At 40.5% G+C, this 27,535-nt stretch overlaps 1 protein-coding gene across 1 annotated transcript; it reads left to right on the top strand.

Annotated features, from left to right (window-relative positions):
• The first annotated feature begins 2,958 nt into the window (after positions 1 to 2,958).
• On the top strand, positions 2,959 to 6,497 carry LOC137941549 (uncharacterized). Its single transcript, XM_068787007.1, has 5 exons — positions 2,959 to 3,555; positions 4,339 to 4,497; positions 5,426 to 5,521; positions 5,780 to 5,935; positions 6,202 to 6,497. The coding sequence occupies exons 1-5, from the start codon at positions 3,004 to 3,006 to the stop codon at positions 6,328 to 6,330; spliced, it is 1,092 nt and encodes a 363-aa protein (XP_068643108.1). The 5' UTR covers positions 2,959 to 3,003; the 3' UTR covers positions 6,331 to 6,497.
• The last annotated feature ends 21,038 nt before the right edge of the window (positions 6,498 to 27,535 follow it).

Raw genomic sequence — 27,535 nt, 5'->3', positions numbered from 1 at the left:
ATTATTTCAGATATCCCTCCGTGTTTTTTAAATAAAAATTTAATAAATAAATAAGTATATTTATAATTTTCACTTTTTTTTATTTTGATCAAATCTGTTTAATCCGTTGGATCTGAATTATAAGCCCAAATTAGTTATCTAGCCTATTTATTTAACATTAGAAAAAGTATTATTGGGAAATTACCATTTACAGCCAGATGAGGAATGTCTTTAAATTCTTATAATCAAATTGCTGCAAAAAACGCCCATAAAGCCGAGAGCTTGACTGCCACATGTACATTAGCGGATGTCTGAACGTGAAAGGGATACCGCGTGGGGACTTTATCTCTCTTTTCCCGTTCTCGTCTCCTACGTAAGTTCTTTCTTGGGGAGATCAACAGTGAAAGAAAAAGTGGAAATAGCTCAGTGCTTCACTTTTATCCTGAAACGGCGAAACACAGTAGAATGACTGGTCAAACGGGAGGTCCGTGGAGCCTTCCGACCGATTCCCAGTCTTCCCCTCCACCAATCAATTTGAAAATGGAGAAGAAAAAAGAGAGACAGGAAGTCTCAGAAGAGTGGTCGGCTCCGACCACCTGCCTGTATCCTGCACTGTTGTAACTTTTTTCTGAAGCATGAAATTGTGGTTACTTACCATCAGGAGGAATCAATCCGTCTCTCTGAGGTATAGATTCTGTACTTTTTCTCGGCCCTGTATTTTTTGAATTTTCCCGACTAGAGGCCCCAGGCATCTGTGGAGTCTCAAACAAGGAAAACTATTCGTAGGCTTCTGACAATTTTTTCACCACTCGACAACTGATCACCAAATTCGATTCTTCCCTAACAAATGAGTAAGATTTTAGATTTGTGTCAGGAGCAAGAACAAGTGTTGTAAACAAACAAACCTATGAGCTTAATTTCTGCCAACCTACAACCCTTCTTTTAGGGCATTGCTGACACTGACCTCTCTCTGCCCTCGATTATTGAGCACTGAATAGCAAATGCTTCCCAGAATCTGTGTCTCTGATTTCTTTATTCATCAAGTCCGCGGATGTAATCAATTTAAGCAACGGATCCAAATCCCAACGCTCTAAATTTAGGTCCTTGGAGGTTGAGATAGCAAAAGAATTACTTGTATATTCGTCCATCACGAGGGACGGCAATGACTTTATCTCCCACCACTCGTTTTAGTTCCATTTTTCCCGTTCTCCTGTATTCCGCTAATGGACAACATTTGGAAAAGAAAATGGAGAAGTGAAAGAGAAGCTTTCGAGGGGACCCATCCCCATGATGGGATTTCATCTTGAAATTTCATCTTGTGGGTGTGGCTTGACTTCGAAATTACTCCAAATATCTCCAACGCGGTGGAGCGGTGCTGTGAAAGATCACTGTGGATTCTTGCTTCTTCCTGTGATTATTTTTCTTCTTACAGGCCACCAAACAAACGACTGGAGTGCCTAAAAACGAAGCAGGTTGCATTCAAAAGATGTGATTCACGAATCGAGAAACCAAATGCATAAATAAAACCGAGGTGGGAACCTGAAAAGTGTGGGACTTTTTGAATTTGGGGCAAGTTGACAGCTGCATTTCAACTAAGTCGAATCCGAAAACACATAAAAAAAAAATAAAAAATGAAATGCATGGTTCAGGTCAAAACTTTTTGATAACGATGTAAACATATTTTAATGGTTTTGCATTCAGGTGAATCAGTGATTAGCGAGACAGGTTGTTCTGCTGCAAATGGCAAGTAAAAAATTAGGTGAGAGGAAGACTTGTGTCATTCTCAAAGATTAGAAAATGTGAGGAGACTTGTTGGCCATGGCTGAGTCAGAGCTGGGAGTTAGAGAGGTTAGAGAATGAAATCGTTTAGAGGAATTGATTAAACTGTGACACCTGCTGAATCTTGAAAAGGAATGAAAGATGATACAAGCTTCCCTTCAGACGAAAGGGATTAAAGGAAAAGGTTCTGGTTTTAGTTTCTATTGATGGTCACTTCAGAAAAGCAAGACTTGAGTGAGTAAATTTGAAGAATTAATCTGGGTTATATGTTGATAGAGAGAAGGAAAACAATTGGTAACCATTATTACTTGAGACGGAAGTTGACTCGACAAATCAGAAAATCATGGGTATACGAAATCGATGAAATAAGCTATCTGATTTAATATTTTAATTAAAAATTAATAATTTGAATTTCATTCTTCCTTGTTACATGGAGTTAATAAAATATTTGAGAATATAATTCTTTTAGTAACTTTGGTTTTAATTAAGTGCACTTGATTGTTTTGTCGAATAACCGGCTCCGTTGCTCCGGAATTTGAAAGAGAAAGAAAGAAGAGAAAGACGAGGACGCAAAGAGGTCACAAATTTCGTTCATCAATCCTAGCAATTTAATAACAATAAAAGTTTGACCGACCCATTTCAATACGTTACTGCAATTAGCAACTGTTGAATTGGTTGAAGATTTTACCTCGCAAGGAGCCCGATTTGTTCACATCATGAACCAAAATCTTTTACCGTGTGCAGACGATCTGGATAGACTCTGAAAGAAAATGAAACCAGAATGATGAACGCAGCATTTATCGCCTCTGCGGCGTACAGAAATACGGCAACCCATTTTTTAATGTTTTTCAGAACCATGGAGCTCCGTCCATATCTCCGCTGTGAAATCGTTTTAGGTTTTACATCTCTCTTAGGGTAAATACGTTTTTCTAGAATAAATATATATATATATATATTTTTATTTTATTTTATTTTATGTGGAGTGTAAAATCCTATGGAGGTTCCCCGAAGCTTGAAGCTTAGCTGCTGGAGTCCAACAATTCCGAGACTGCGATCGGTATCGACAGTAGAGTGATAGAAGGGAAAAAAACAAAAAGAGTTTTTAGTAGTATTTCGCCACGCGCGCGGTGCGGCCTTTTTGAGTCTCACATTGTATTCACTATTTCACCCACCCATTCGAGTCTTCTTTCTCGTCAGCCATCAGCCATCAGCCATCAGCCATCAGCCATTACCACCACCAATAATATGGCCTCTCAAACCCAGCAGAAATCCAAGTCTGCCAAATCAAGGCCGTTTCTGCACCTCAAACACCCAGCTCCCCTCAATTCCTCTGCAACTACGATTCCTTCGTCTTCCTCGACTTCTCCTCCTTCTCCTCCTTCTGGACCCACGCGCCATAAATCTGCTCTCTCTACCCTCTTCTCCGCGACCTTCTCCAGCAACCCACCTCCTGCTACTGCCTCTGTCTCTTCCAAGATGATGCATTTTAAATCTGCGACGTTTAGAGGACTGGGTTGCGCCTCAGCCGCAGAGGTTTCGGCGCCCGAGAACCTTGTCAGGTCTTCCGCCGATTGGCAGGCCAAGAGGATCAGGAAAAAGAAGCAGAGAAATGGAAGAAAAAAGAAGCAGTTGTCGTCGGGGAATAACAATATGGCGCTCCTGCCTGATGTCTGGTGCGCGCCCGGAATTGGGTTTGCCACAGATGCCACATCCGTGGATTGTGTAGTCGCAAGGCGGAATCCGAATGCCTCTGGAAGTAGTAGAGGCCGTGCTGAAGGAGATAGGAATCTGGGAGAGGTAATTCTTTTTATTTTATTTGAATGCTGATTTTCTTTGTCTGCTGTTTTTCTTTAGTCCGATCTTTAAATGCCACTTCTGTTTTTTTTTTTTTTTTTCTTTTTTCGAAATCCTGTTTCCATCTTGCTTTCTCTTTGCTACTTGAGTTTCTTTATTTATTGAAGGAGATGAATGATTTCCCGAATGTGTTCTTCAACTGCTAGTACTTAGGGCACTAATGGATGCTGGTTCCTCCTTTTATTACCTGTCTCTTTTACTTCTGTTCTCTTTTAAATCTTCTATTTGGAATATATTTGCGGCCGTTTTCTTGAGCTCAGCTTTTCACCGCCGATACTGTTTTCAGAAATTTAGCATAACTATCTTTTCTAGTATCTTACTTTAGCTTGTTAACATTGCCTGCAAATTTTGGTATTGAAGTGGTTTTTCCGTTACTCCATATTATTAGTTTGGTTCATTCTTTAGTTTCGCATACTCGATTCTTATAGCAGGAAGCCATTAGAAATGTCACTTAATGATTCATTGTCAGAAGTTCCTTTCCTTCTAGACTTGCCTGTGGAATTCAAAAGAGGAGTCTTACTGTCTAATTCCCCGTTTTCTGATCTTTATCCTGTTCTATCCCCGCGTGATGAAGTACACTTTTTCGTTTTGTTTCTAACTTTTCCTACTTCTGTTTGTTTCTTTGATTCCCGGTGCTTTTGACTTCATGATCTTTTTACTCACGCATGTAACACATCATTAGACCACCACAAAAGTTTTTCACATTCTGTTAACTTGTCTAAACAGCGGCCGAGCATTACAAGACGCAACATCCACAATCTAGAACAGATCTATGGTCAAGATACACCATCTACCATTGAAGCACACCACTCTGCGTCAGATGTACTACCTGGTGGACATTTTCGCCATTTCCGGAGTCTGCATCAATCTCCAGGACTTGCTGAGGTATCCTCCCTTTAGAGACACTCAACATATTCTGATCTTACAAAAAGTAATTTGTTCTGAAGTTTCCAATTGTCTGTTCGGTGTGATGTCACCTCAGGCCAACTTTTGTAGTTCAGAACATTGTATTTCTGTCTTCAGTTTGCTTTTTTTATCAGTATTTTGTATCTTTTTGAGATATGGCTGCTAGCTGCTTATTGTTTATTGTCCAATTCAATGTGATTTTAGGTAAGAGTTAGGCCTTGACTGGGAACTGGGGAAATAGTTCCGATGGCTATAACTTTCCCTGGTGGCATTAGTTTGTTCTTATTCATAGCTATCAGTGTGTGCTGTGATAACTGTCAGGTCCTTGAGGAGAGCCCAAGTTTTGCGGCATTAGGATCATTTGCATGCCATTGACCTCTTTCCTTGTCTGTTCTAGTCTGCTCTAGTCTGCTTTTCTGATCCCATAATATATCCCTCATCGGCTTTTTGGAATTCCTCAATTTCAGATGAGTAGTGAAATTATTAAAAAACTCTGAGAAAATGCCACTGCCAGAAGCATGAAAGAGAGTTCCAACTTCTCAAGTTTTAATCATCATCTTAGGTTTCTCTGTGATATGCCTGAGTAGAAATTAGCTAAAATCCTGTCGCCTGCCTATATAAAAATGCCCATTTTCCTAAGCAATCCAACTCTGAGACACAGATATTTGTTGTCTGCCTGGAGAGGACTTATCTTCCTTTGATCTATACAGATATCTGAGCTCTATCTTATAGATAAGCGGCTAGAAACAAATTTTGGAACTTATATTTTTAAGGCAACATTGAAATCTTATATGAACTCAATCTTATACAGTATGCACCTTGAAATTAATTTTAGAAATTTTTTATTTGAAGCAACATTGACATCTTTTCCATTGCTCTTCTGTTTTTCTGGTATAATCTTTTGCAGATTATGATGTTTCAAACTAGTTTCTTATCAGGTGCATCAGATCACTTTGATCAGTACAGGAATTTGAGACTTGATGTTGATAATATGTCCTATGAGGTATGTCATTTCGTGTGTCATATTCTCATCATCATGTTTCTGCTATTTCCTTTTACACCTGCTGCATTAGCTTCATAAATTCCAGCTATTCTGGCATGACAAATACGAGAAAATGAAGGCTGCCTTGCATGCCTGTATATCATCTGAAAACACGTGGCTTCATATCATCATTGTCTCAAATGGAATGTCAACATTTGGTTTGAGCTGTTGCATCAGTTTATACTAGATTATAACATCAAATATCTTTCTGTTCAACAGGAATTGCTTGAGCTAGGTGATAGAATTGGCTATGTCAACACAGGGTTGAGAGAGGAAGAGATTCTACGCTGTCTCAGGAAAATGAAGCATTCAATCTTGAGCAATGCACCTTTACATGTAACCACAGGGATAGATTGGAAATGTAGCATTTGTCAGGTAGCTATTTATCTACTACTTGTCCTAATTATCTTGGTTCCATACTTGCTATCAAGTGTATCCACTACATGAGACAAGTTCAGCCATCATGTTAATGCATATGAAAGACCCTGTGAGAGGAGAAAAAGAAAAAAAACTGATATGTTTGAATCAGTAAGCTTCAATGACTTTGGAACCGTTAGTGGCTATCCTGTGGGTAAGATCTTCCAGGATTCCAAACCCATGTTTAGAAGTTTGAACATGTTTTATTGTTGATGGAAATGCAGGAGGAATATGAAGCAAATGATGAAGTCGGAAAGCTAGAATGTGGTCATAGCTACCACTTATATTGCATAAAACAGTGGCTTCTGCAGAAGAATACTTGCCCGGTTTGCAAGGCTGTAGCAGCTCAATGAAGATTACAGTATACTGGGTCCTTGATGAATGTCTTGTCTTTGTCAAGGGTTTTGAATGTAGTGATTGCAGCTCCTGCACTTTGAAATGTATAGATTACTATTGCTGAAATAAGGAAAGCATTCAATTCTTTCATGTGTAATCTGTGTTGGTTTTAAAATATAGTGATTTGGGCTTTTCAGTTTTAAGTTAAGTCTCACCATGGATAATAAGGGGGATGTGTGCGTGTGTAATCAACATTCACACACACACACACACACACACACACACACACACACACATATATATACATAAAGGGATGATCTGATATGAAAGCCTCCATTTTGCAAAAAAATACAAAATTTCATTCTTGACCATTGATCGTAGCTTTCACTTGATCAACAATCCTCACCCTCACCCTATTCCTCTTCAATCTCACCCTATTCCTCTTCAATCGCCCTTTTTCTTTCTCCTACCCGACCAAGATCCAAAGCCACACAGTTGACCACCAAGCCGACTCGAGATTCCTCCCCCTCTTCCTCTTTCGTTTGCCCTTTCTCATTCTCCCGTTTGATCGACCTCTCTTGTAACATCCTGTGTTGCGGAGCCGAACGTCCTAGTTAACCGTCGTTCACCACCGTTTGCCATTTGCTGCACAAAGCACCCTTTACTACCTCATTCTTCTTGTTTGCTGCACAAAATACCCCTTATTGTTGATTTTTAGGACTCCATGATTTAACTCATGGAGAAAAGGAGAGACGACATATTAGGAGAAAACAGGAGGGAGAAAGAGGTTATGGTCTTGCGTCCTAACCCTCCCCCCTGAGGCTCAATTTATAGATAAATAAGATTACAATATTACAATAATACCCATAAAACTTAAACTAATTACATCAATACCATCTTTATGAGATGACTCTTTACCATCACTTGTGCCTGTGGGCCTTCTCCTTGGTATGTAGGCTTGAGCCCATCTTTTGCTTCTCATGGATGTATGGGCCTTTATTGGTCTTATGGGTTTGAGCCCATCTTCTAACACACTTAGACTTGTGGGCTTGGCCCCATCTTCTAACACTCCCCCTCAAGTTGGAGGTGAGAGAATATCATCAACGCCCAACTTGATGCAAATGGTGTATAGGATCTTCTTGTATAAAATGCCAGTTCACCATATCTTCCAAATGTTAGAAGATGGGCTCAAGTCCACAAGCCGAAGGCAAGGAACCCCGTACATCTAAGTGATGGCATATGGGTAATATAGGATGCTTCTCATAAAGATGACACGAAGGTGTAAATACTTGTTCTTTTTATGTCTCTTATTTTATAAATTTTTAGCACTAAGGGCATTGTAAAAGATATAAATAAAGGTATCGACTAAGTGGTAGAGCATTGAAGCTCTCTCCTCTTTTCTCCCAAATTCGTCCAGCCTCCCTTCTTCCCTCGGTCGGTGCATCTCTCCTTCTTCCTACTCCAAGCACTCTCCCTTTTGCAGTTGATCCCTTCTTCCTCTTCTTCTTCTTCTTCTTGGTTGATCTAACTCCTCTACATGGGATCCTAAATTCTATATGGTATCAGAGCAAGGAGTTTAGGATCCCTCTTGATGAAGTATACAAGCAAATATTTATGAAGATCTATCCAAGAATTTATTCATGAAAGGAGTCTAGCCATGAAGAGATAAGTCAATTCTAGTCATTATTTAGATATTCTCCTTCTATAAGTTGAGGTCTTGATTTATGATTTACATCAAGACAAGATGATCTTCATATGAGAAGTTGTGAAGATTAATCTCTTGTGATGTTATAATCTTGATCATCTTGTAGCTAAATTGAAAGCTTGATCAAGATTGGTTGCTGCTAGTGTTTCATCGAGATTGATGTGTTGATGAAAATGATTTACGATTCGGTTACCTACATGTAACTTGGATCAATTTTCTATGAGTTGGAATTCTAACACATGTTGCTGTAAGTTCTCTTAGACTTGACATATTCATGGGACCTTGTTATTTTGCTGGATGATCGTCATATGGTTCCAATTCCAGTGTCTACTTGCGTCTATTATTCTGCTGCCCCTTCTACTTGAACTCCAACACTTGTTTCTTTGAAGTTGGATTGTTCCCATGCGTTAAGGAGTTATAAGAGACTTGACTTGCTACTAAGGATTTCAAAAGAATATTGTGATTCTTAAGTGTTTGGCCATAATTTTTTTGAGTTTGGATTACATAAAGGTTTAAATCTATCCTCTTTTTTAAAGGATATAAGAAGAAGTGATTGATTCCTGGATGATGTCTCCACTTGACATAAGCACAAATTCTTTGATGATTTAGTGCTTACTCTTGTGGAAAAAATTCTATATCTCTTTGTAAGTGACTGATTTGGTCTACGGATCTTCCAAGTTGCATTAGTAGATTTTTTTTTGAGACACCCTTTACAATTGATCTTGGTGTGATTTAAGCATTTGATTTTCTTCATCATGGAGATTGGACATACAAGTAGTAAGAGTGACATACTCAGAATTAGTTCTATCCCCTTGAAGGGCCTCTCCAATTATCTTAGTTGGTCACAATGGGTACGACGGGTTCTCATTACTCATGATTTTCTTGGTCACTTAAACAAACCATCTCCTCCGATTAATGAAGAAGATGTAACCTAATTCAATTGGGTTAAAAATGATAATCTGTTTATTAGTTGGCTCATAAATAGCATGGAAGAACATGTAGCCAACGATGTGGTCCACTTGGAAACAACCAATGATATTTTTGACACATGTGCTAAGTTATACTCTACCACAAGCTCCTTGCAAAAATTATTTGATATCTTACAAAATATGTTAAATACTAAGCATGAGGATAATATTCATGAGTTTTTGGCCCGGTTTCAGGGACTTCTTCAAGAATGGAAGATCACTCGACTGTACTCAATAGATATTGTGATTCAAGAAAGGCAATGGGAGGCTTTGGCAACAACCATTTTCTTGACGAATATCATGCCATATCTTGAGGTTGTTAAGACCCAACTCCTTAGCTCATTCGCACTTCCATCCTTTAATGAAATCAGTGCTACGTTCCTACAGATCCTTGACCCATTTTCTACTACTACCTCCCCTATTGATGCTCCATCAGCTATGTACTCTGGTAATAGGGATACATAATCCTCCAATTGCGGACAGTGTAGAAATTTTAGAGGGGGTCACACAAGAGGTGGTTGAACGAGTCCCACCTTTTCATGCACTGAGCCTCGCATATGCACTTACTGTGGTAGTCAAAACCACCTTATGGAAAACTATTGGAAGTTTCATGGCAAACTTGATTAGGCCACAGCTAACCCAACCTCAGTTAATGTTGATAAACGGTAAGAAAAGACTGACTCCCAATCCAAAAAAATGACTCTTACTGCTGAAGACTATGCCATGTTTCAGAAGATGAAGTCCCTTATGGAGTCTTCCCGTCCACCGCTGCTACCATCATTGCTTCAGGTATGCTTTCTTCCTCTTCCTCTTCCTCCTCTTAGATCATAGACTCTGGGGCCTCTGAACACCTGTCAGGTAACAAACACATGCTTCATTCCTTATCTCCATGTTTTCCCAATAAATATTTTACTATTGCTAATGGTACCCAAACCAAAGTACTTGGAAAGGGTTCTTCATCTATCACATCTTCTATCCCTCTTCAAGAAGTCTTATTTGTCCCTCAATTTCCTTTAAATTTGCTTTTGGTTAGCCAAATAAAAAAAAAACTGAATTGCTTTGTCACCTTCTCACCCTCTTCTTGTATATTTCAGGATCTAACTACGAAACGGGTGATTGCTGGCAGCCATTGAAAAGGGGGTTTATACTACTTCAACCTTCCTCCATTAGCTGCCTTATCATTCACTACATCCGAGGCACAAATTTGGCACAACCGGCTTGACCATCCTTCTATACCTTCCCTTCGTCATTTACTTCCTTCGTTAATATCTCTCTCTACTTTCAATTGTGAGGTTTGTTAATTAAGTAAACATCATAAGTGTACATATTCTCCTTGCCTTACAACTATAAGTAATGCTCATTTTTCTTTAGTGCACTCTGATGTATGGGGACCTTTGTGTCAATTAAGTAAACATCATAAGTGTACATATTCTCCTTGCCTTACAACTATAAGTAATGCTCCTTTTTCTTTAGTACACTCTGATGTATGGGGACCTTTGTGTGTCTCTAATATTTCTCATGTTAAATACTATTGTTGAATTTATGGAAAAGGAAAATACTTCATTGAATTATTATAATCAGAGTACATGAACCTTTATTTATAATAGAGGAAGGTAGTAGAGTTCAATTACAATAAAACTACCTTTGTCCCAATTACACCCAAACTCTAACACTTAAAGATAAGTCATAGCATAATTAAATAATTCAATATAGATAAAATACAAACATAACTCAAACTAAAACTCCTCTAGGACGTGACAATAAGATAAATATGGCTTTGTGAGTCCTTCTTGATCTTCCAACTTATGTGATAAGGATGCCAGTTCGTGGTAATCATGGTGGGTCTTACTTTTTATGGGCTTGGGCCCATCTTGTGGGCCTTCTTTGGTCGTGTGACCCATTTTATAATACTCTAGATATGTGGGCCTTCCTTGGTCGTGTGGGCTTGGGCCCTATCTTCCAACACTCCCCCTCAAGCTGGGGGTGAGAGAACATCAAGAATTTCCAGCTTGCTGCAAATGATGTATATAATCTTTTTTGTATAAAATGGCACATCTTCCAATATGCCTTCATCTTCCAACACTCCCCCTCACGCTGTTGCGTCCTTCCATGAGGCCTTACTGGCATAATATAAGTGAGAGTAAAAACCATTTCTAGTCGTATGACATTGCTCTTTAATCCAGTCAATTAACTCATGTTGGATGTTCGACACACTCCTATCTTCTATAGGTAGTGGGTCTATATGCTGTTCGGAAGAGTAAAATAAAAAACTCCTCTATCATCGTGTCCCTCCACAGGACAATGACTCTCAAGTGGTAGGAGGAGTAATAAAGGCCATCACAGGGGGGGGGGGGGGGGGGGGGGTAGTGGGTTTATTTATAATGGGGTCCCAATCCGGATACCAACTGTGATATTTTTGAGAGTTAAATTTATCATGGTATCCCAATTCGGGCACTGAGTCTCATGGTGTCCCAACCGTGATTATTTTTTAGAGTCAAATAAATTGTGGTATGAGAAAAGGTACTGAGGCCACCTCTTATTAAATAATAATGTCCCCAAAGAAACATTATAACTGCAGCTGAATATACCATGACCATCTTCCAACTCATATAACACGAACCAAAATAATAAACCTTGTAGAAGGACCCATGAAATAATCATAATCCGATATAAATATTTTTTTCTTAAATGTAGAAGCTTCATCTTTTGTGCACCCCCTTTCTTGAATATTTTGGTCACATAAACTTGTCCACAACATATGAAATAAAATACCTTTTTTTGTACTTCTTCTACTTCTCCTCCTCAAGCTGGGAAGTAATGGCAGTGATCCCAACTTGAACCAAATATCATAGATGTAGCATAAACCCATATAACAGAGATGTACAAATAAGTCATCAAACCAGGGAGAAGTGAGATATTTTTTTTATACATCAACTCAAAAAGTGACACAAAACAATGGGCATAAATTCGGATTTTTCAATACAATAGAATACCAGCATAACCTTTGATTCTTCCAATGCGAATATATCTTTAAATATAGATCAAATTGACATAAAATTTTATCTTTCTCAAACTAGACTTAAATAAATTTCATACAAGTATAACTTCTCTTCATAAAATATAATTATCAGATGATAAATAGTTTGATAGATTTTGGTCTCTGTCATCTGGCCGAACTAAGTACTGTTTCTCCTTTTTTTACAGAATGACCATTGACTATTCCAAGATCAATATCTCCTTATAAATGTTTTTTTACCAAGAATTTGATGAATAGGTAAGAAAATAGACTTAAATTTATTTCTTTTGATATATAATTCTCCATATAAAGTCTCTTTCTTGATAGCATAAAATACCTTGGAAGTTGAGGCTTTCTGCTACTGCTCGAACCTCTTTTTCAATCTGACCTTTGCTGCTTCAAATATCGATATCTCTTTGTAGATAAGTCAGATAAAAAATTGGTTGAATAGGTAAAAAAATACACTTAAAAATATTTATTTTGATATATATTTCTCCATATAGAGTCTAGTTCTTGATAGCAAAAAAATACCTCAGAATCTGAAGATAGCTGCTGCTGCTCGAACCTTTGTGCAATCTGACCTTCGCTCATTCAAATATCGATATCTCTCTGTAGATAACTCAGATTGGAACATATAATTTTTATTTGGAAAGTAGACTCAAATATATTTCCTTCAATATATATTTTACAATATGAAAAACCTCGTATAGAGGTAAAAGAACTCAAAGAAAATTACAGGTGTAGGGACTGAAAAGTAAATAACTACGAACCTAGACTTAGGGTTTAGGGTTTAGAGAAAAGGATCACATAACCTCTGTGGGTTGACCACGTCCATTCACATTACCCTCTTTGATACCATGTTGAATTTATGGAAAAGGAAAATACTTTATTAAATTATTATAATTAGAGTACTTGAACCTCTATTTATAATAGACAAAGGTAGTAGAGTCCAATTACAATAAAACTACTTTTGTCCCAATTACACCCAAACTCTATCACTTAAAGATAAGTCCTAGCATAATTAAATAACTCAATATAGATACAATACAAATATAACTCAAACTAAAACTCCTCTAGGATGTGACCATAAGATAAATATGGCTTTGTGAGTCCTTGAATTTCTAACTTATGTGATAAGGATGCCAGCTCGTGGTAATCATGGTGGATCCTACTTTTTATGAGCTTGGGCCCATATTATGGGCCTTCTTTGGTCGTGTGGCCCATCTTATAATACTCTTAGATATGTGGGTCTTCCTTGGTCGTGTGGCCTTGGGCTCTATCTTCCAACAACTATGTTATGTTTGTTGATGATTTTACCCAGGTCACGTGGTTATATCTCTTTAAAGAACGATCTGAAATACTTACTATCTTTAAAACCTTTCATGCTATGGTGTTAACTCAATTTGGAAAAAAAATCAAGTCCTTAGGTCTGATAACACTAGGAATACTTGTCTAGTGAGTTCCAATCATTTTGTGAGGGTAATGGGCTTATCCATCAAACATCGTGTGCCTATACCCCTCAACAGAATGGTGTTGATGAAAGAAAGAATCGTCATCTTCTTGAAGTTTCTTGGGGACTCCTCTACTCCATAAAGGTACCTAATATTATTGGCATCATGCTATACTTACGACCTATTTTCTTATCAATAGGTTACCCTCATCTGTTCTTAGTCATATAACTCCTTACTCTGTATTATTTTCTAGTGAAAATCCTTTTTCTCTTCCCCTCAAGATTTTTGGCTATACATTCTTTGTCCATGTTACATCTCCAAAAAAGCGTAAACTTGGTCCTCGTTCTATGAAGTGTACCCCAAAAAGGTTATGTCTGTTATAATCCTACCATTCGCAGGATACTTGTATCTCAAGATGTGACCTTCTTTGATGACACCTCATTCTACTCCTCGAATGATGCTCCTCCAGGTTTGTCATTTCCTACTATCACTCCTTGTCCACTTATGTCCTTCAATGTTGATATTACTTAGCCCCTTGAAGCACCGCCCGACACCTCACCTGTAGATTTTTTGTATCCACCCGAGGTAACTCCATCCCCTCCTATGTTTGGTCCAGAATTTGATACTCGTCCTATTTCTTTAAGAAAAGAACCCTGTTCATGTATTACTTTTCACCCTATATCCAACTTTATGTCTCACCATCGTTTAACTTCCAAAGGCTTTAAGTTCCTTGCATCTCATTTTCTACTTCAATTCCTAGTCCTATAAACATCCAGGAAGGAAGGCGGCTACAGATGAGAAAATGCATGTCTATGAGAATCAAACCGGCACTTAGCACCGATCCCAAAAGGAAAAAAACCAGTCGGTTATAAATGGGTGTTTTCGGTTAAACATAATCCGGATGGATCCATTGCTCGACTTAAAATCTGACTCATTGCTAAAGTATACCCTCAGCGTTATGGAGTGGATTATGAGGAGACCTTTTCTTGTGTTGCCAAGTTAAATTTGGTACGTATCCTATTATCTCTTGCTACTAACTCATCATAGCCCGTATATCTACTCGATGTATAGAATTCCTTCCTAAATGGGGATATCCATGAGGAAATTTATATGATTCAACCACCTGGTTATGTGGTTGAGGGGGAGTCTATATGCCGATTACAAAAGTCCTTATATGGGCTTAAACAGTCCCCTCGGGCTTGGTTTAAAATTTTTAGCCAACCACTACTATGGTTAGCTTTCATCGGTGCACAGTAGATCATTCGGTATACTTTAATGATACCTCAAAAGGAAAAATATTATTGGCTATATATGTTGATGACATTATCTCAACTGGCAATGATGCACATAGGATACAAGAGGTAAAAAATATGATATGTCAGAAATTCAAAACTAAAGATCTGGGACTAAATTATTTTTGGGCATTGAAGTTCTTCAATCCAAACATGGGATAATATTGTCTCAACGGAAGTATGTTTGGGACCTCCTCAAAGAAACATGAATGAAGGGGCGTCGACCAGTTGACACACCTATTGATACGAATGTAAAATTATGTGCATCAACTGGAGAAGATATTGATATTGGTAAATATCAAATACTTGTGGGCAAACTAATCTACCTCACGATAACTAGACCAGACATATCATATGCTCTAAGCGTGGTGAGTTAGTACATGCATAAACCACAACTTACCCACTGGCAGGCCTTGGAGAGAATATTACGAAACTTAAAAGGAGCCCCGGGAAAAGTATTATTTTATGAAAAACATGGCCACTTCAACATAGAAGGTTTCTCACATACAGATTGGGTTGGATCACCTAATGATAGGAAGTCTACGTCTAGATATTTTACTTTTGTTGGAGGGAACCTAGTTACATGGTGAAGTAAGAAGCAAAATGTGGTTGCAAGATCTTGTGCCGCAGTAGAATACAGAGCTATGGCCCACACAGTTAGTGAATTCCTATGGATCAGGACCCTTCTTACCGAATTAGGATTTTATAAAGGCGGTCCCATGAATATACACTGTGATAACCAAGAAGTCATTCATATTACTTCAAACCCAATCTTCCATGAAAGGTCCAAACATATTGAAGTGGATTGCCACTTTATACGGGAGAAATTTCAAGCGAGTATAATCTCCTTCAAACATGTTTCAATACAAGAACAAGTAGCTGATATCCCTACTAAACGAGTTTCATCTAAAATCCTATCATTTATATATGGCAAGCTGGGTATTTATGATGTTTTTTGTCCTCCAGCTTGAGGGGGAGTGTTAGAAGATGGGCTCAAACCCACGTGTCCAAGGCAAGGAAGCCCACACGTCTAAGTGATGGCATATGGGTAATATAGGATGCTTCTCATAAAGGTGGCATGAAGGTGTAAATACTTGTCCTTTTTATGTCTCTTCTTTTAAAAAGTTGTAGCTCTAAGGGCATTGTAAAAGCTATAAATAAAGACATTGGCTAAGAGGTAGAGTATTGACGCTCTCTCCTCCTTTCTCCAAAATTCGTCCAGCCTCCCTCCTTCCCTTGGTCGGCGCACCTCTCCTTCCTCCTAGTCCAAACTCTCTCCCTTTTTTAGTTGATCTGTTCTTCCTCTCTTCTCCTTCCTCTTCTTCTTTTTGGTTGATCTATGTCCTCTACATGGGATCCTAAATTCTACACCAACACTCCCCCTCAAGTTGGTGGTCTCTTTGTTCTTTTCCAAGAGACCCAACTGACATAATATAAAAGAGAGTAAAATCACTCCTAGCCTTAAGACATCGCTCCATACTCTAGTTAAATGGTCATAGTCAAAATATTTTCCGCTCAATTTCACAGGCGTAAAAGTAGCCCTATTGTGGGGCATAGAGTCAATCCACTTTCTTAGGATAGCTAATAAAACAACTCTTGGGTGGATAATAGACTTAAATCATGCTGGATGTTGAGCATTCTCCTATTCACTATAGCTAGTGGGTCTATAGGCATTGCTCAGAAGTGTAGTAAGAAACTCCTCCATCAATGTCCCTTCATAGGGCACTGACTCTTAAATAGTAGGAGTAAAATTACCAAATAAGAGGGTAAAAGTTAATCATCGGAAGATAATATTCTAGGGCCACCATATGATTTCTTCTTCATGAGAATAACCAATGTTGAATACAATCAACAATTGAGAAGTCCTTCAATAATAATGTTTCAATCAGAGAGATACAATAGAAATAGTTGAAATGGGCCTCGGCCAAAATAATACGTACCAAATAATTAAAATCCTTAAAAAGGACCCACGAAATATTCCACAAAGAGTCCATTAGAATAATGAAGCTGCACCAAATAATATGCTGAAACCAAGTAATAAGTTGCCAATATTTCAAGATAATAATCCAGTTGGAGACTGGGGACCAAGTGAAGCCAAGTCAAGTAGTAGACCAATATAGCTGAGTCACAGAAGAAATAAATATAGAACTCGGGACCCAGACACATATAACTAAGGGTGGAAACAAGTGGATCGAGTCAAGTTGACCCGGACCCGAGTTGACAGAAGTCGAGTTGGTCCAAGTTGACTCCGTCATGCTACTGCAACTCGATAGCAGTGAGATGGGTCAGCTTGGTTCGTTGGGTTGACCCAACAAATTAAATCGACTTACCTAACTTGGCATTTTATTTTAGAAATATTCATCGTCTTCCCCATGGCGATCGTAGCCGAACAGAGAGGGAGAGCTATGAGAGCAGAGAGGAATCATCGCGGCCACCGGTGATGAACTAGAGAGAACCAAAAATAGCGAGGTCTTCGTCCTCCAAAAAACAACAACAAAGCTGGTGGGATCAATCAGCCAACGTCATTGTCCTCCTAAAGTGGGAAGACAATTTGTAATGAGTTTCCAAAAGAAAAGCTTCCATCAACGAATAAGGTTGTCACTAGCTGGAGGAGATAATCAATCAACGAGACTTCTGACAAATGTAATGGGTTGGATGATCATTGAGTCTCCAGAAACAGCAACATAGCAGTTATTCATGGCAGAGATCATGGACTAGCTCTGCCTAGTCATTCAAAGGCGTTGTGGTTGAGTCAATTAGTTAGTTATTAAGTTAAGTGCTGTGGAGGGGCATATCTATAATTTCTATTGAACCTTGTTAGTGTGAACCCTACTTAGGGGGTGTAAGGAAGGGAAAAAGGTCAAGTCTTGATTTACCTAAACCAGGGATTGGAGTTCTCCTCAATGAACCCTAGGATTGGAGTTCTCATCAATGAACCCAAAGGTCCAGGTTACCTTCAACGAACCTGCTTTATTTCTTCTCTTCTTGTTCTAAATCGTTAGGACCCAACATTGGATCCTTTTCCGCAACGCCGTTTTACAAGATCCATGACTAGAGACCATAACAACTTGGTATCAGAGTAGGGTAACATGGAGGATTCATCCAATAGTGACGAGTTGAGAGCCATTGTCAAAGAGATGCAAGCAGACAATGAAGTGCGAATGGCAGCATGGGAGACCAGACTCGGACAAAAGATGGAGAACAAGGTTTTAGAGATAGTGGCTTGAATAAATCGCCCCCTTGATCGAAGGGTGGAAGATAACTCGTACAAAATATGGGGAGAACAGTCTGCAGGGTGCACAAATTTCCCTACGTAGGGTGGAGGTTCTGTGCCCAGGTGTTAGGTTCTTCCCGAGCCATGGATCGAGTTACCCTTTTTTCCTCTCTTCCCTCCATATTGGTTCTTGGTGCTGGAAGAGGATTCTTGTTTCTTGAACGTGGAATGATGAAAATCGAATAGAATGATTGATCTTTGAAGGAAGCTCGACCTGAACCTCAGAGGGAGAATCCGACCTAGACCTCTAAGGGAGAATCTGACCTGTTTACTCTAATTTTCTCAATACTTGCTTTCTCCTTCCCTTGACATCCCCCTAAATAGGGTTGAGGACGGAATTACAAAAGTGACCCATAGGTCAAGTGGTTCACGCCACATTACATCTAAACCAACCCAAAGTAAACTAAACCAAACCAAATGAAATTACATTAAATGTAAATTGACATAATTTAATTCCTATGCCTGTGGATAACTCGTGATGCTATGGAGTCCATAACATCACCCCCCTCATGGAGAAAGAGCTTGTCCTCAAGCTTGAAGTAGGGGTAGAGGGTGTGGAACGCAGCCACTGGCTCCCATGTTGTGTCACTGGGATCCGCATCAGCCCATTGGACTAGGATCTCCCAATCGCCCTGAATGCGGCGAGCTTGTAATACCTGTGCTGGAGTAGAAAGGACACGTCCCTCATGTAGTGGGGGCAGAGGTGTGTGCAGCAAGGGAGAATCACCCTGGAAGGCCTTCAGTTGGGAGACATGAAACACATTGTGAATCCTGGCCTCTGGCGGAAGCTACAAGTGCTAGGAAACTGTACCAATGCGGTCCATAACCTGCAAGGGACCATAGTACTTTGGAGAGAGCTTGTGGAGTTTGGAGGCTGTCAGCGACAGCTGCCTGTAGTGTTGGAGACACAACCATACATAATCACCTGGAGAAAAGAAAACTTCCCAGTGCTTCTTGTCATAATACAACTTCATAGTATGTTGTGCCTCCTGGAGATGAGTACGCACCTCAGTGAGCAAGGTGTCTCTTTCGGCTAATTCTTGGTCCAAAGTGGCGACCTTGGAGGCCCCCGGTTCATATGATAAAAGGCTGGGCGGGTCTCTACCATATACTACCTTGAATGGTGTTGTTTCAAGTGCACTGTGGTAGGAGGTGTTGTAACAGAATTCAGTCTAGACGAGCCACTTAACCCACCTTTTAGGTGAATCCCCCATGAAACAATGAAGATACATCTCAATTGTACTGTTGACGACCTCTATCTGACCATCTGTCTACGGATGGTAGGCTGAAGAGAATGCTAATGTTGTGCCCTGCAGCTTGAATAGTTCTTTCCGGAATGTACTAGTAAAGATGACATCCCTGTCACTGGTAATGGAATTCGGCATCCCATGTAAGCGTACAATATTATCCACAAAGAGCTGAGCGACGTGAGCTGAAGTGTAAGGATGCGCCAGAGGGATGAAGTGGCCATACTTTGAGAAACTATTAACCACTACAAAGATAATGGATTTTCCTTACGAAGAGGGAAGTCCATCTATGAAATCCATGGAAATATTAGACCAGACCAGTTAGACTTAATGATTCAGCTTTATTCTTTTGACAAATCTGACAAGCTGCCACATAATCGGTTATGCTGTGCTTCATGCCCCTCCAATAAAATTCCTGACTGATCCGGAAATAAGTTTTTTGTCGGCCCTCATGTGTACTGTCATGGAAGGAGGATAAAATGTTGGGAATCAGTGGGGACGTGTGGTGTAGAAAGATTTTGTTTTTGTATAGGACCAAATTGTCCTGAACCATCCAATGGGTTGCCGCTGTCCCTTGCTGGATCTCATGATATAAATGTTAAGCACCTAGCCAATACTACCCAAAAGACAGACCTGTTAGGAGCGGAAGACATAAGTACTTAACCCAGGACCCTAACAGTACCCCGCCCTTCCCCAAGCCGATGACTGCGGAGGCTACCACAACAGAACAACCGGAGCCAGGTCGAACCCAGGTCAGTCCAGGCGCTTGACCACCCGCATCCATTTTTGGAGGGGCCGGGATTCGAAGTCGGGACGCAACGCTAGCTCTGATACCAAATGTTAAGCACCTAGCCAATACTACCCAAAAGACCGGCCTATTAGGAGCGGAAGACATAGGTACTTAACCCCAGGACCATAACACTATCATGGTAGGCAGAGAGAACTGCAGCAATCAAGGAGGAAGTGTGAGGTAAGTAAATATGGTTTTTTTAGAGGATGAGATTATCCTGGGTGGACCAGTTCAAGTCCATAGCCCCTTCAGTAATCTGTTTGTGCAGATCTTGGAAGGTGGAAGTATTTTGAATTTCCTCTTTAACCAATTCTAATAGGAGAGAACGAGGTTGGCTCACTACATAGATGAGTTGTTGGTCCTCCCAACACCTTTACAACGCATCGGCCACCTTGTTTAATTTAATGGCTTGATATTCCATGAAAAAATCAAACCACATCAACTTACTGATCCAATGCTATTGTGGAGAAGTAATAAGGTGTTGTTCGATAAAAATTTTTAGACTACTATGATCTGTGTGTATGAGAAATGCACGTCCCCACAAATAAGGTCGCCAGTGTTGAACCGCCTTGGCCAAACCAATCAGTTTCCTTTCATATGCTGCCCAATTTTTAATGCCTTTCTGCTAATTGTCTGCTGAAAAAAGCACTGGGATGGTTGTTTTGCTGAAGAACGGCCTCAATGCCCCTACTGGACATGTCACACTCCACCAAAAATAACTCATTAAAATCAAGTAGTTTCAGAACTGGGGCGGACGTGAGTGCTAGTTTGAAAGCTTGAAAGGATAGTGATGTCATTTCACTCCAGTTGATGGCATTTTTCTTTAGTAGGCTGGTCAATGATGCTGCCAGTTGTCCATAATTTTTTATGAATTTTCGATAGTATCCTACTAACCCCAAAAACCCTCTCGAAGCTGAAATAGTTTGAGGCTGTGGCCACTCCAAAATTGCTTGAATATTTTTTGAATCCATGGCTACCCCTACATCTGATATAATATGGTCTAGATATGCCACATGTGGCTTGGCAAAGGAGCAATTGGAGTGTTTTAAATAAACCTGGTGTGCCCGGAGTAATTGAAATACAACCCGTAATTCCTCTAAATGCTAGTCTCATGACTAGCTGTAAATTAATATATCATCAAAGAATACAAGTACAAATTTTTGGAGATAGTCACAGAATACCTTGTTCATTAATGCCTGGAAGGTGGATGGGGCATTGGACAACCTAAACGACATTACCACAAATTCAAAATGCCCGTGATGAGTGTGGAAGGATGTTTTCTCAATGTCTGTCGGATGCATTCTAATTTGATGGTACCCAGATCGTAAGTCTAATTTTGTGAAAACCCGTGAGCCATGCAATTCATCTAGGAGTTCATCCACCACTAGTATAGGAAACTTATCCTTTAAGGTTTTCACATTCAATTCTCTATATTCCAAACAAAATCTCCAAGTGCCATCATGTTTCTTAATGAGGAGGACTGGAGAGGAGAATTGTGACCAATTGGGTCAAATGAAGCCTTGTTTCAGCATTAATTTGCATTGGTGTTCAATTTCATCCTTTTGGAGGTGTGGATACCTATAGGGTCTGACCATCACTACATCTGATCCGGTTTTCATACAAATTATATGATCACAATGTCGCAAAGGAGGCAGCCCGGAAGGTTCCTGAAACAAGTCTAGAAACTCTTCCAATAATTTCTCTAAAGTGCTGCCCGGTGGGGTCTGCTTGTGGAGTAAGTGGAGTTGTTCTACCATTTCAGCTTGTCTGCCCGGTAACATTACTTGGCGCGCCCCAAGACACAAAATTCATAGTTAAAGTAGCAAAATCCCAAAAAATTGGGCCCAAGGTTTGCAACCATTTGATTCCCAGTACCATATCTAATCCAACTAATGGTATGACAAAAAATTCAGTAGTAAAATGAGTGGTACCAATAGAAAACTTTACCGCCTTGCTAACCCCATAGCTAGCGACTTTGTCTCCATTTGCAACTGAAACCGAGGCAATTGGATGAGGTTGGATCTCAAGTTGAAGATGTTTAACAATCGTCATGCTTAAAAAATTGTGGGTACTTCCTGAGTCTACTAACCCCACCAGAGGTTGTGCTTGAACCATTTCCCAAACTTGCATTGTTTAGGCAGACCGCTGTCCAGTAATTGCATTCAAGAAAATTGTTGGTTTGGTCTCCTCTAGAGGTTCTTCAGTCGTGTCCTCTTCTTCCAATATATCTAACTCTAACCAAAACAATTTTTTACATTGGTGTCCTGTCATGTAAGTTCATAAAAATTATAACATAAGTTCCTTGCCCGTCGATCCACCATCTCTAATTTGTTTAATTTTCATATATATTGGGATGTTTTACTGCTGGGCTTTGTATTTTCTACCAAACCAGTAATCAAAGTATTATTTGTGGAGGTACTGTTGAGAAAGATACTTGAGGAGAAATGCCACAACCACCCACTCCTCCCCCCCCCCCCCCCCCCCCCCCCCCCCCCCACACACACACACACACACACACACACACACACACACACACGCACGCACACACACACACCCCTCCAACTTCAAAGATTCATTAAGGCCTGCTATAAAAAAACTTACATGCTGGTCGACTCTAACCATCTTGCTTGCTCAAGCTAATTTTTCTTGAAATTGTTTTCAATAATTTTCCACAGATCCATTCTGTCTTAATAAATCCAAATCCCCCGATGGGTTGTTGTAGAGAAGTGGTCCAAACCGTATAGTGCATAGCTCCTTAAATTCTTCCTAATCTAATGCCAATCTCTCCAATTCGACTTGATGAAACCATAGTTATGCTTCATTGAGCATGTGGAAGGCAGACAAGCTCACCTTATCCAAGTCTGTTGTTCCTTGATTGGAAAACAAAAATATTTCACACCTGTGTAACAAAATTAAGGGGTCGTCAGACCTAGTGAAGGTGGGAAAATCAAATTTTGTGTACCTGGTGTTATGGACTCCATTGCATTACGAGTTATCAATAGGCATAGGAATTAAATTATGTCAATTTACTTTTAATGTAATTTCATTTGGTTTGGTTTGGTTTACTTTGGGTTGGTTTAGATGTAATATGGCGTGAACCACTTGACCTATGGGTCATTTTTGTAATTCCGTTCTCAACCCTATTTAGGGGGACGTCAAGTGAAGGAGAAAGCAAGTATTGAGAAAATTAGAGTAAACAAGATAGATTCTCCCTCAGAGGTCTAGGTTGGATTCTCCCTCTAAGGTCCAGGTCGAGCTTCCTTCAAAGCTCAATCATTCTATTCGATTTCCATCATTCCACGTTCAAGAAACAAGAATCTTCTTCCAGCGTTAAGAACCAATATGGAGGGAAGAGAGGAAAGAAGGGTGACTTGATCCATGGCTCGGGAAGAACCTAACATCTTGGTATCAGATAGGTCCACCCTTGGGGATTCCTGTTCCCCTGAGGATTTGAGACAATTAGTTGAAGATAATCGACAGAGGATAGACCTTCAGGCTCAATCCCTAGAAGAAGTGCGTTAGACAACCTCTGACCTGCGTGAAGCCATTAAATCCATGGATGCCGCCATCCAAGCTCTCCTCCGGCGACAAGATGACAATGGTACACGAGCACAACTACCGGCCGACCACCATCAATTTCACCCACCACCTCCCCCACCACCACCAATGTGTCATCACAATCCCCATCTAGGGCGTGCGCTCAGGGACCAAATACGGTTCCCAGGTATTTAAAACTTGAATTTCCTACGTATGATGGGTCTAAGGACCCCTTGATTTGGTTAAGCAAGTGTGATAAGTTCTTTTATCATCAAAAAACACTTGCGAATGAAAAAGTTTATTTGGTCGCCTACCACATGCTCGATGAAGCGCTTCTATGGTACCACCAATTCCGAAATGACCCACTGGTTCAGAATTGGGCAACCTTTTGGCAGTCTTGAATGATGAGCTTTGGTCCCCCAGCTAGTAGCAATCCATTGGGCGAATTAATCAATTACAAGCAAACTGGATCACTAGAGGTGTACCAAAATACCTCCAAAAAAGGTTAGCCAGAGCAAACCAGTTTCTCATTCACACCCAGTATGTTCATACTTTTATTGCGGGAGCACAAGCACCGTGTTCTAAAGGAGTCACTGGTCAGAAAACCAGCTTGGCCAGGAAGGCACAATGCCACTGTGCCAACCCCTTATTATGGACCTCCACGTTCTGGAGCCAGTGCTGCCCCACGCCCAGACAAGTCTAACTGGGCTCCACATGCTCCTTACTTCAAAAAACTGAACAGACAGGAATTGGATCAGAGAAAGGCCAAGGGGCTTTGTTTTTACTGTGATGAACAATATGTACATAGTCACCATTGCAAAAAATTATTCAGTATATGTCTGTGGGAGGATGGTGATGACTTACTACCAAAGGAGGAGATTGTGGAGATAGACCAAGAGGGTCCAGAGATTTCCCTTCATGCCATGACTAGTCTACGCAGTTCTAGTACCATGCAAGTTAAAGCCCAGTTACATCATCTATAGTTACTGGCTTTAGTTGACTCGGGTTGTACACATAATTTCATCAGTCAACCGGCAGCAGAACAACTTAGGTTAGTAGTCCAGCAACAGACTGGCCTTTCTGTATCAGTAGCCAATGGGGCTAAAATTACTAGTGTGGGCATATCTCCAGCCACACACTTTGATATTGAGGGACTGCATTTATTGCAGATTTCCTGGTGATTCAACTTTCAGGATTCGATTTGGTACTGGGAATTAAATGGCTACAACTGTTGGGGCCAATACTATGGGATTTTCAAACTCTAACCATGTCCTTTATAGAGGACCACCATCATATTATATTGCATGGCACCCAAGCACCAGTGCCCTCCGCACTACAGGTTGTTCAGGTCCAGACCACGGCCAACTATAAGGTATCTTAATTACTTACAGACTTTGAGGATATCTTTCAGGAACCTACTGCTCTACCTCCAATGAGGCACTGTGATCACCGTATCCATTTGAAAATGGGCACTGAGCCTGTAGCGGTGTGTCCTTATCATTACCACCACTTAAAAAAGGATGAGATTGAAAGGCAGTGCTAGCAGATGCTAGCCCAGTGTATTATTCAGCCCAGTAGGTCTCCTTTTTTGTCACCTGTGTTACTGGTCGGCAAGCATGATAAGTCATGGAGGTTTTGTGTGGATTATAGGCAACTCAATGCGCATACCATTGAAGATAAATTTTCCATTCCAATGGTGGACGAGTTGCTAGATGAGCTACATGGTGCTACTATTTTTACCAAACTCGATTTGAAATCTGGCTATCATCAAATCCGAGTTCACCCATCAGATGTGGAGAAAACAGCATTCCGCATGCATTATGGCCTTTTCGAGTTCCTTGTAATGCCATTTGGTCTCTCAAATGCACGTTCCACCTTCCAGGCCCTCATGAATGAGGTATTTTCCTCCCTCTTGAGGAAATACGTTTTGGTATTTTTCGACGATATTTTGGTCTATAGCAATAGTTGGGATGAGCATCTTCAACACCTTCACCAGGTATTTTCTCTTATCTACTCACATCATTTGATTATAAATCAGTCCAAATGTTCTATGGGAACTTCAGAAGTGGCATACTTAGGCCACGTTATTTCAGCAGTTGGGGTGAAAGTAGACCAGAGCAAGATACAAGCCATCATAGATTGGCCTCTTCCCACATCCATTACAGCCTTAAGGGAATTTTTGGGCCTAGCTGGGTAGTACAGAAAATTTATTCGTAGCTATGGCCAAATTGCAGCTCCGCTCAACAACCTTCTCAAGAAAAATGCATTTACTTGGTCGGAGACAGCGGCTCATTCCTTTCAGCAATTGAAAGAGGCCTTATCATCCGCCCCAGTTTTGCAGTTACCCGACTTTGATGAGTCATTTGTTGTGAAAAGTGATGCTTCGGGGGGGCGGTATTGGTGTAGTGTTACACAACAGGGACACCCGGTTGCTTATTTTAGCCGCCAACTTGGCCAGCACCACCACAAGTTAGCAGCTTATAAGAGGGAACTGATCGGATTAGCAAAAGTTATACAACATTGGCATCCTTATCCCTGGGGGCCCCCATTGCTGATTCGCACTGATCATTGCAACCTCAAGTATCTGCTTGAACAACGCCTCACTACCTCACCGCAGCAGCATTGGTTAAGTAAACTTATGGGGTTTGACTTTACTGTAGAGTATAAACCTGGGAGTTTGAATGTAGGGGCTGATGCTTTATCTCGTTGGGACATTCCAGAGCCGCAATTACATGCCATAAGTCAGCCCAGAGCTCTCTTGTTGGATTCTATACGGAAAGAGGCACAACAGTACCCGAAAATTATATCTTTATTGTTAAGCACCTAGCCAATACTACCCAAAAGACCGGCCTGTTAGGAGCGGAAGACATAGGTACTTAACCCCAGGACCATAATAGTACCCCACCCTTCCTTGAGCCGACGACCGCAGAGGCTACCACAACAGAGCAACCGGAGCAGGGTCGAACCCGGGTCAGTCCAGGCACGTGACCACCCGCATCCATTTTTGGGGGTGTCGGGATTTGAAGTCGGGACGCAGCGCTAGCTCTAATACCAAATGTTAAGCACCTAGCCAATACTACCCAAAACACCGGCCTATTAGGAGCGGAAGACATAGGTACTTAAACCCAGGACCATAACAGATAGTGCCCATGAGGGAATCCAGAAAATGTTGCATCACATTCGATATGACTTTTATTAGAAGGCCATGTAGACAACCATTTCTGAATACGTGATAGCTTGCCAAGTTTGTCAACGCAACAAGGTTCAACACTTGAGTCCAATAGGCGTCCTCCAACCACTCGCCCTCCCTACACAAGTTTTGGCTGATATCTCTATGGATTTTGTGGATGGTCTTCCCAAGATGTCTAGAAAATCATTGTTATTTGTGGTAGTTGATCGATTCTCCAAGTATGCTCACTTTATTCCAATGACACACCCCTATACGACCTCTAGAGTGGCACAAGTATTCCTCGAGAACATTGTACGGTTACATGGGATTCTAGAATCTATTATTAGTGATCGGGATGCGGTCTTTATCAACCATTTTTGGAGGGAACTTTTTTGGCTGTGTGGCACCAAGTTGAACTTCTCCACCTATCATCCACAAACCGATGGCCATACTGTGGTAGTTAACTGCACAATGGAGATGTTATTACAGTGTTTTGTGGGTGATCGACCTAAACAATGGGTTGAATGGCTACTATGGGCAGAATATTTCTATAACACATCATTCCACACAACCTTGCAGCCATTCCATTCCGAGTTCTATATGGCTGAGATCCACCCCACCTTCTCTCTTATACTCAGGGCTTCACCAGAGTTAAAGCCATTGATCAGGCCTTCCTTGGCCTTGAGCAGATGCTACAAGTTATTACTGGTCATCTCCAAAAGGCCCAAGCTCATATGAAGGAGTTCTATGACAAGGGTCACCGGGACATCACT

The sequence above is a fragment of the Aristolochia californica genome, unplaced genomic scaffold (genome assembly GCF_029961685.1).
Source record: "Aristolochia californica isolate CCGP_79_NKW_82.1479 unplaced genomic scaffold, dmAriCali1.0.hap1 SCAF_9, whole genome shotgun sequence".
Taxonomy (NCBI): Eukaryota; Viridiplantae; Streptophyta; class Magnoliopsida; order Piperales; family Aristolochiaceae; genus Aristolochia; species Aristolochia californica.
Note: the sequence above shows the minus strand (reverse complement) of the source record. Positions and strands in the feature narration are given on the sequence as shown.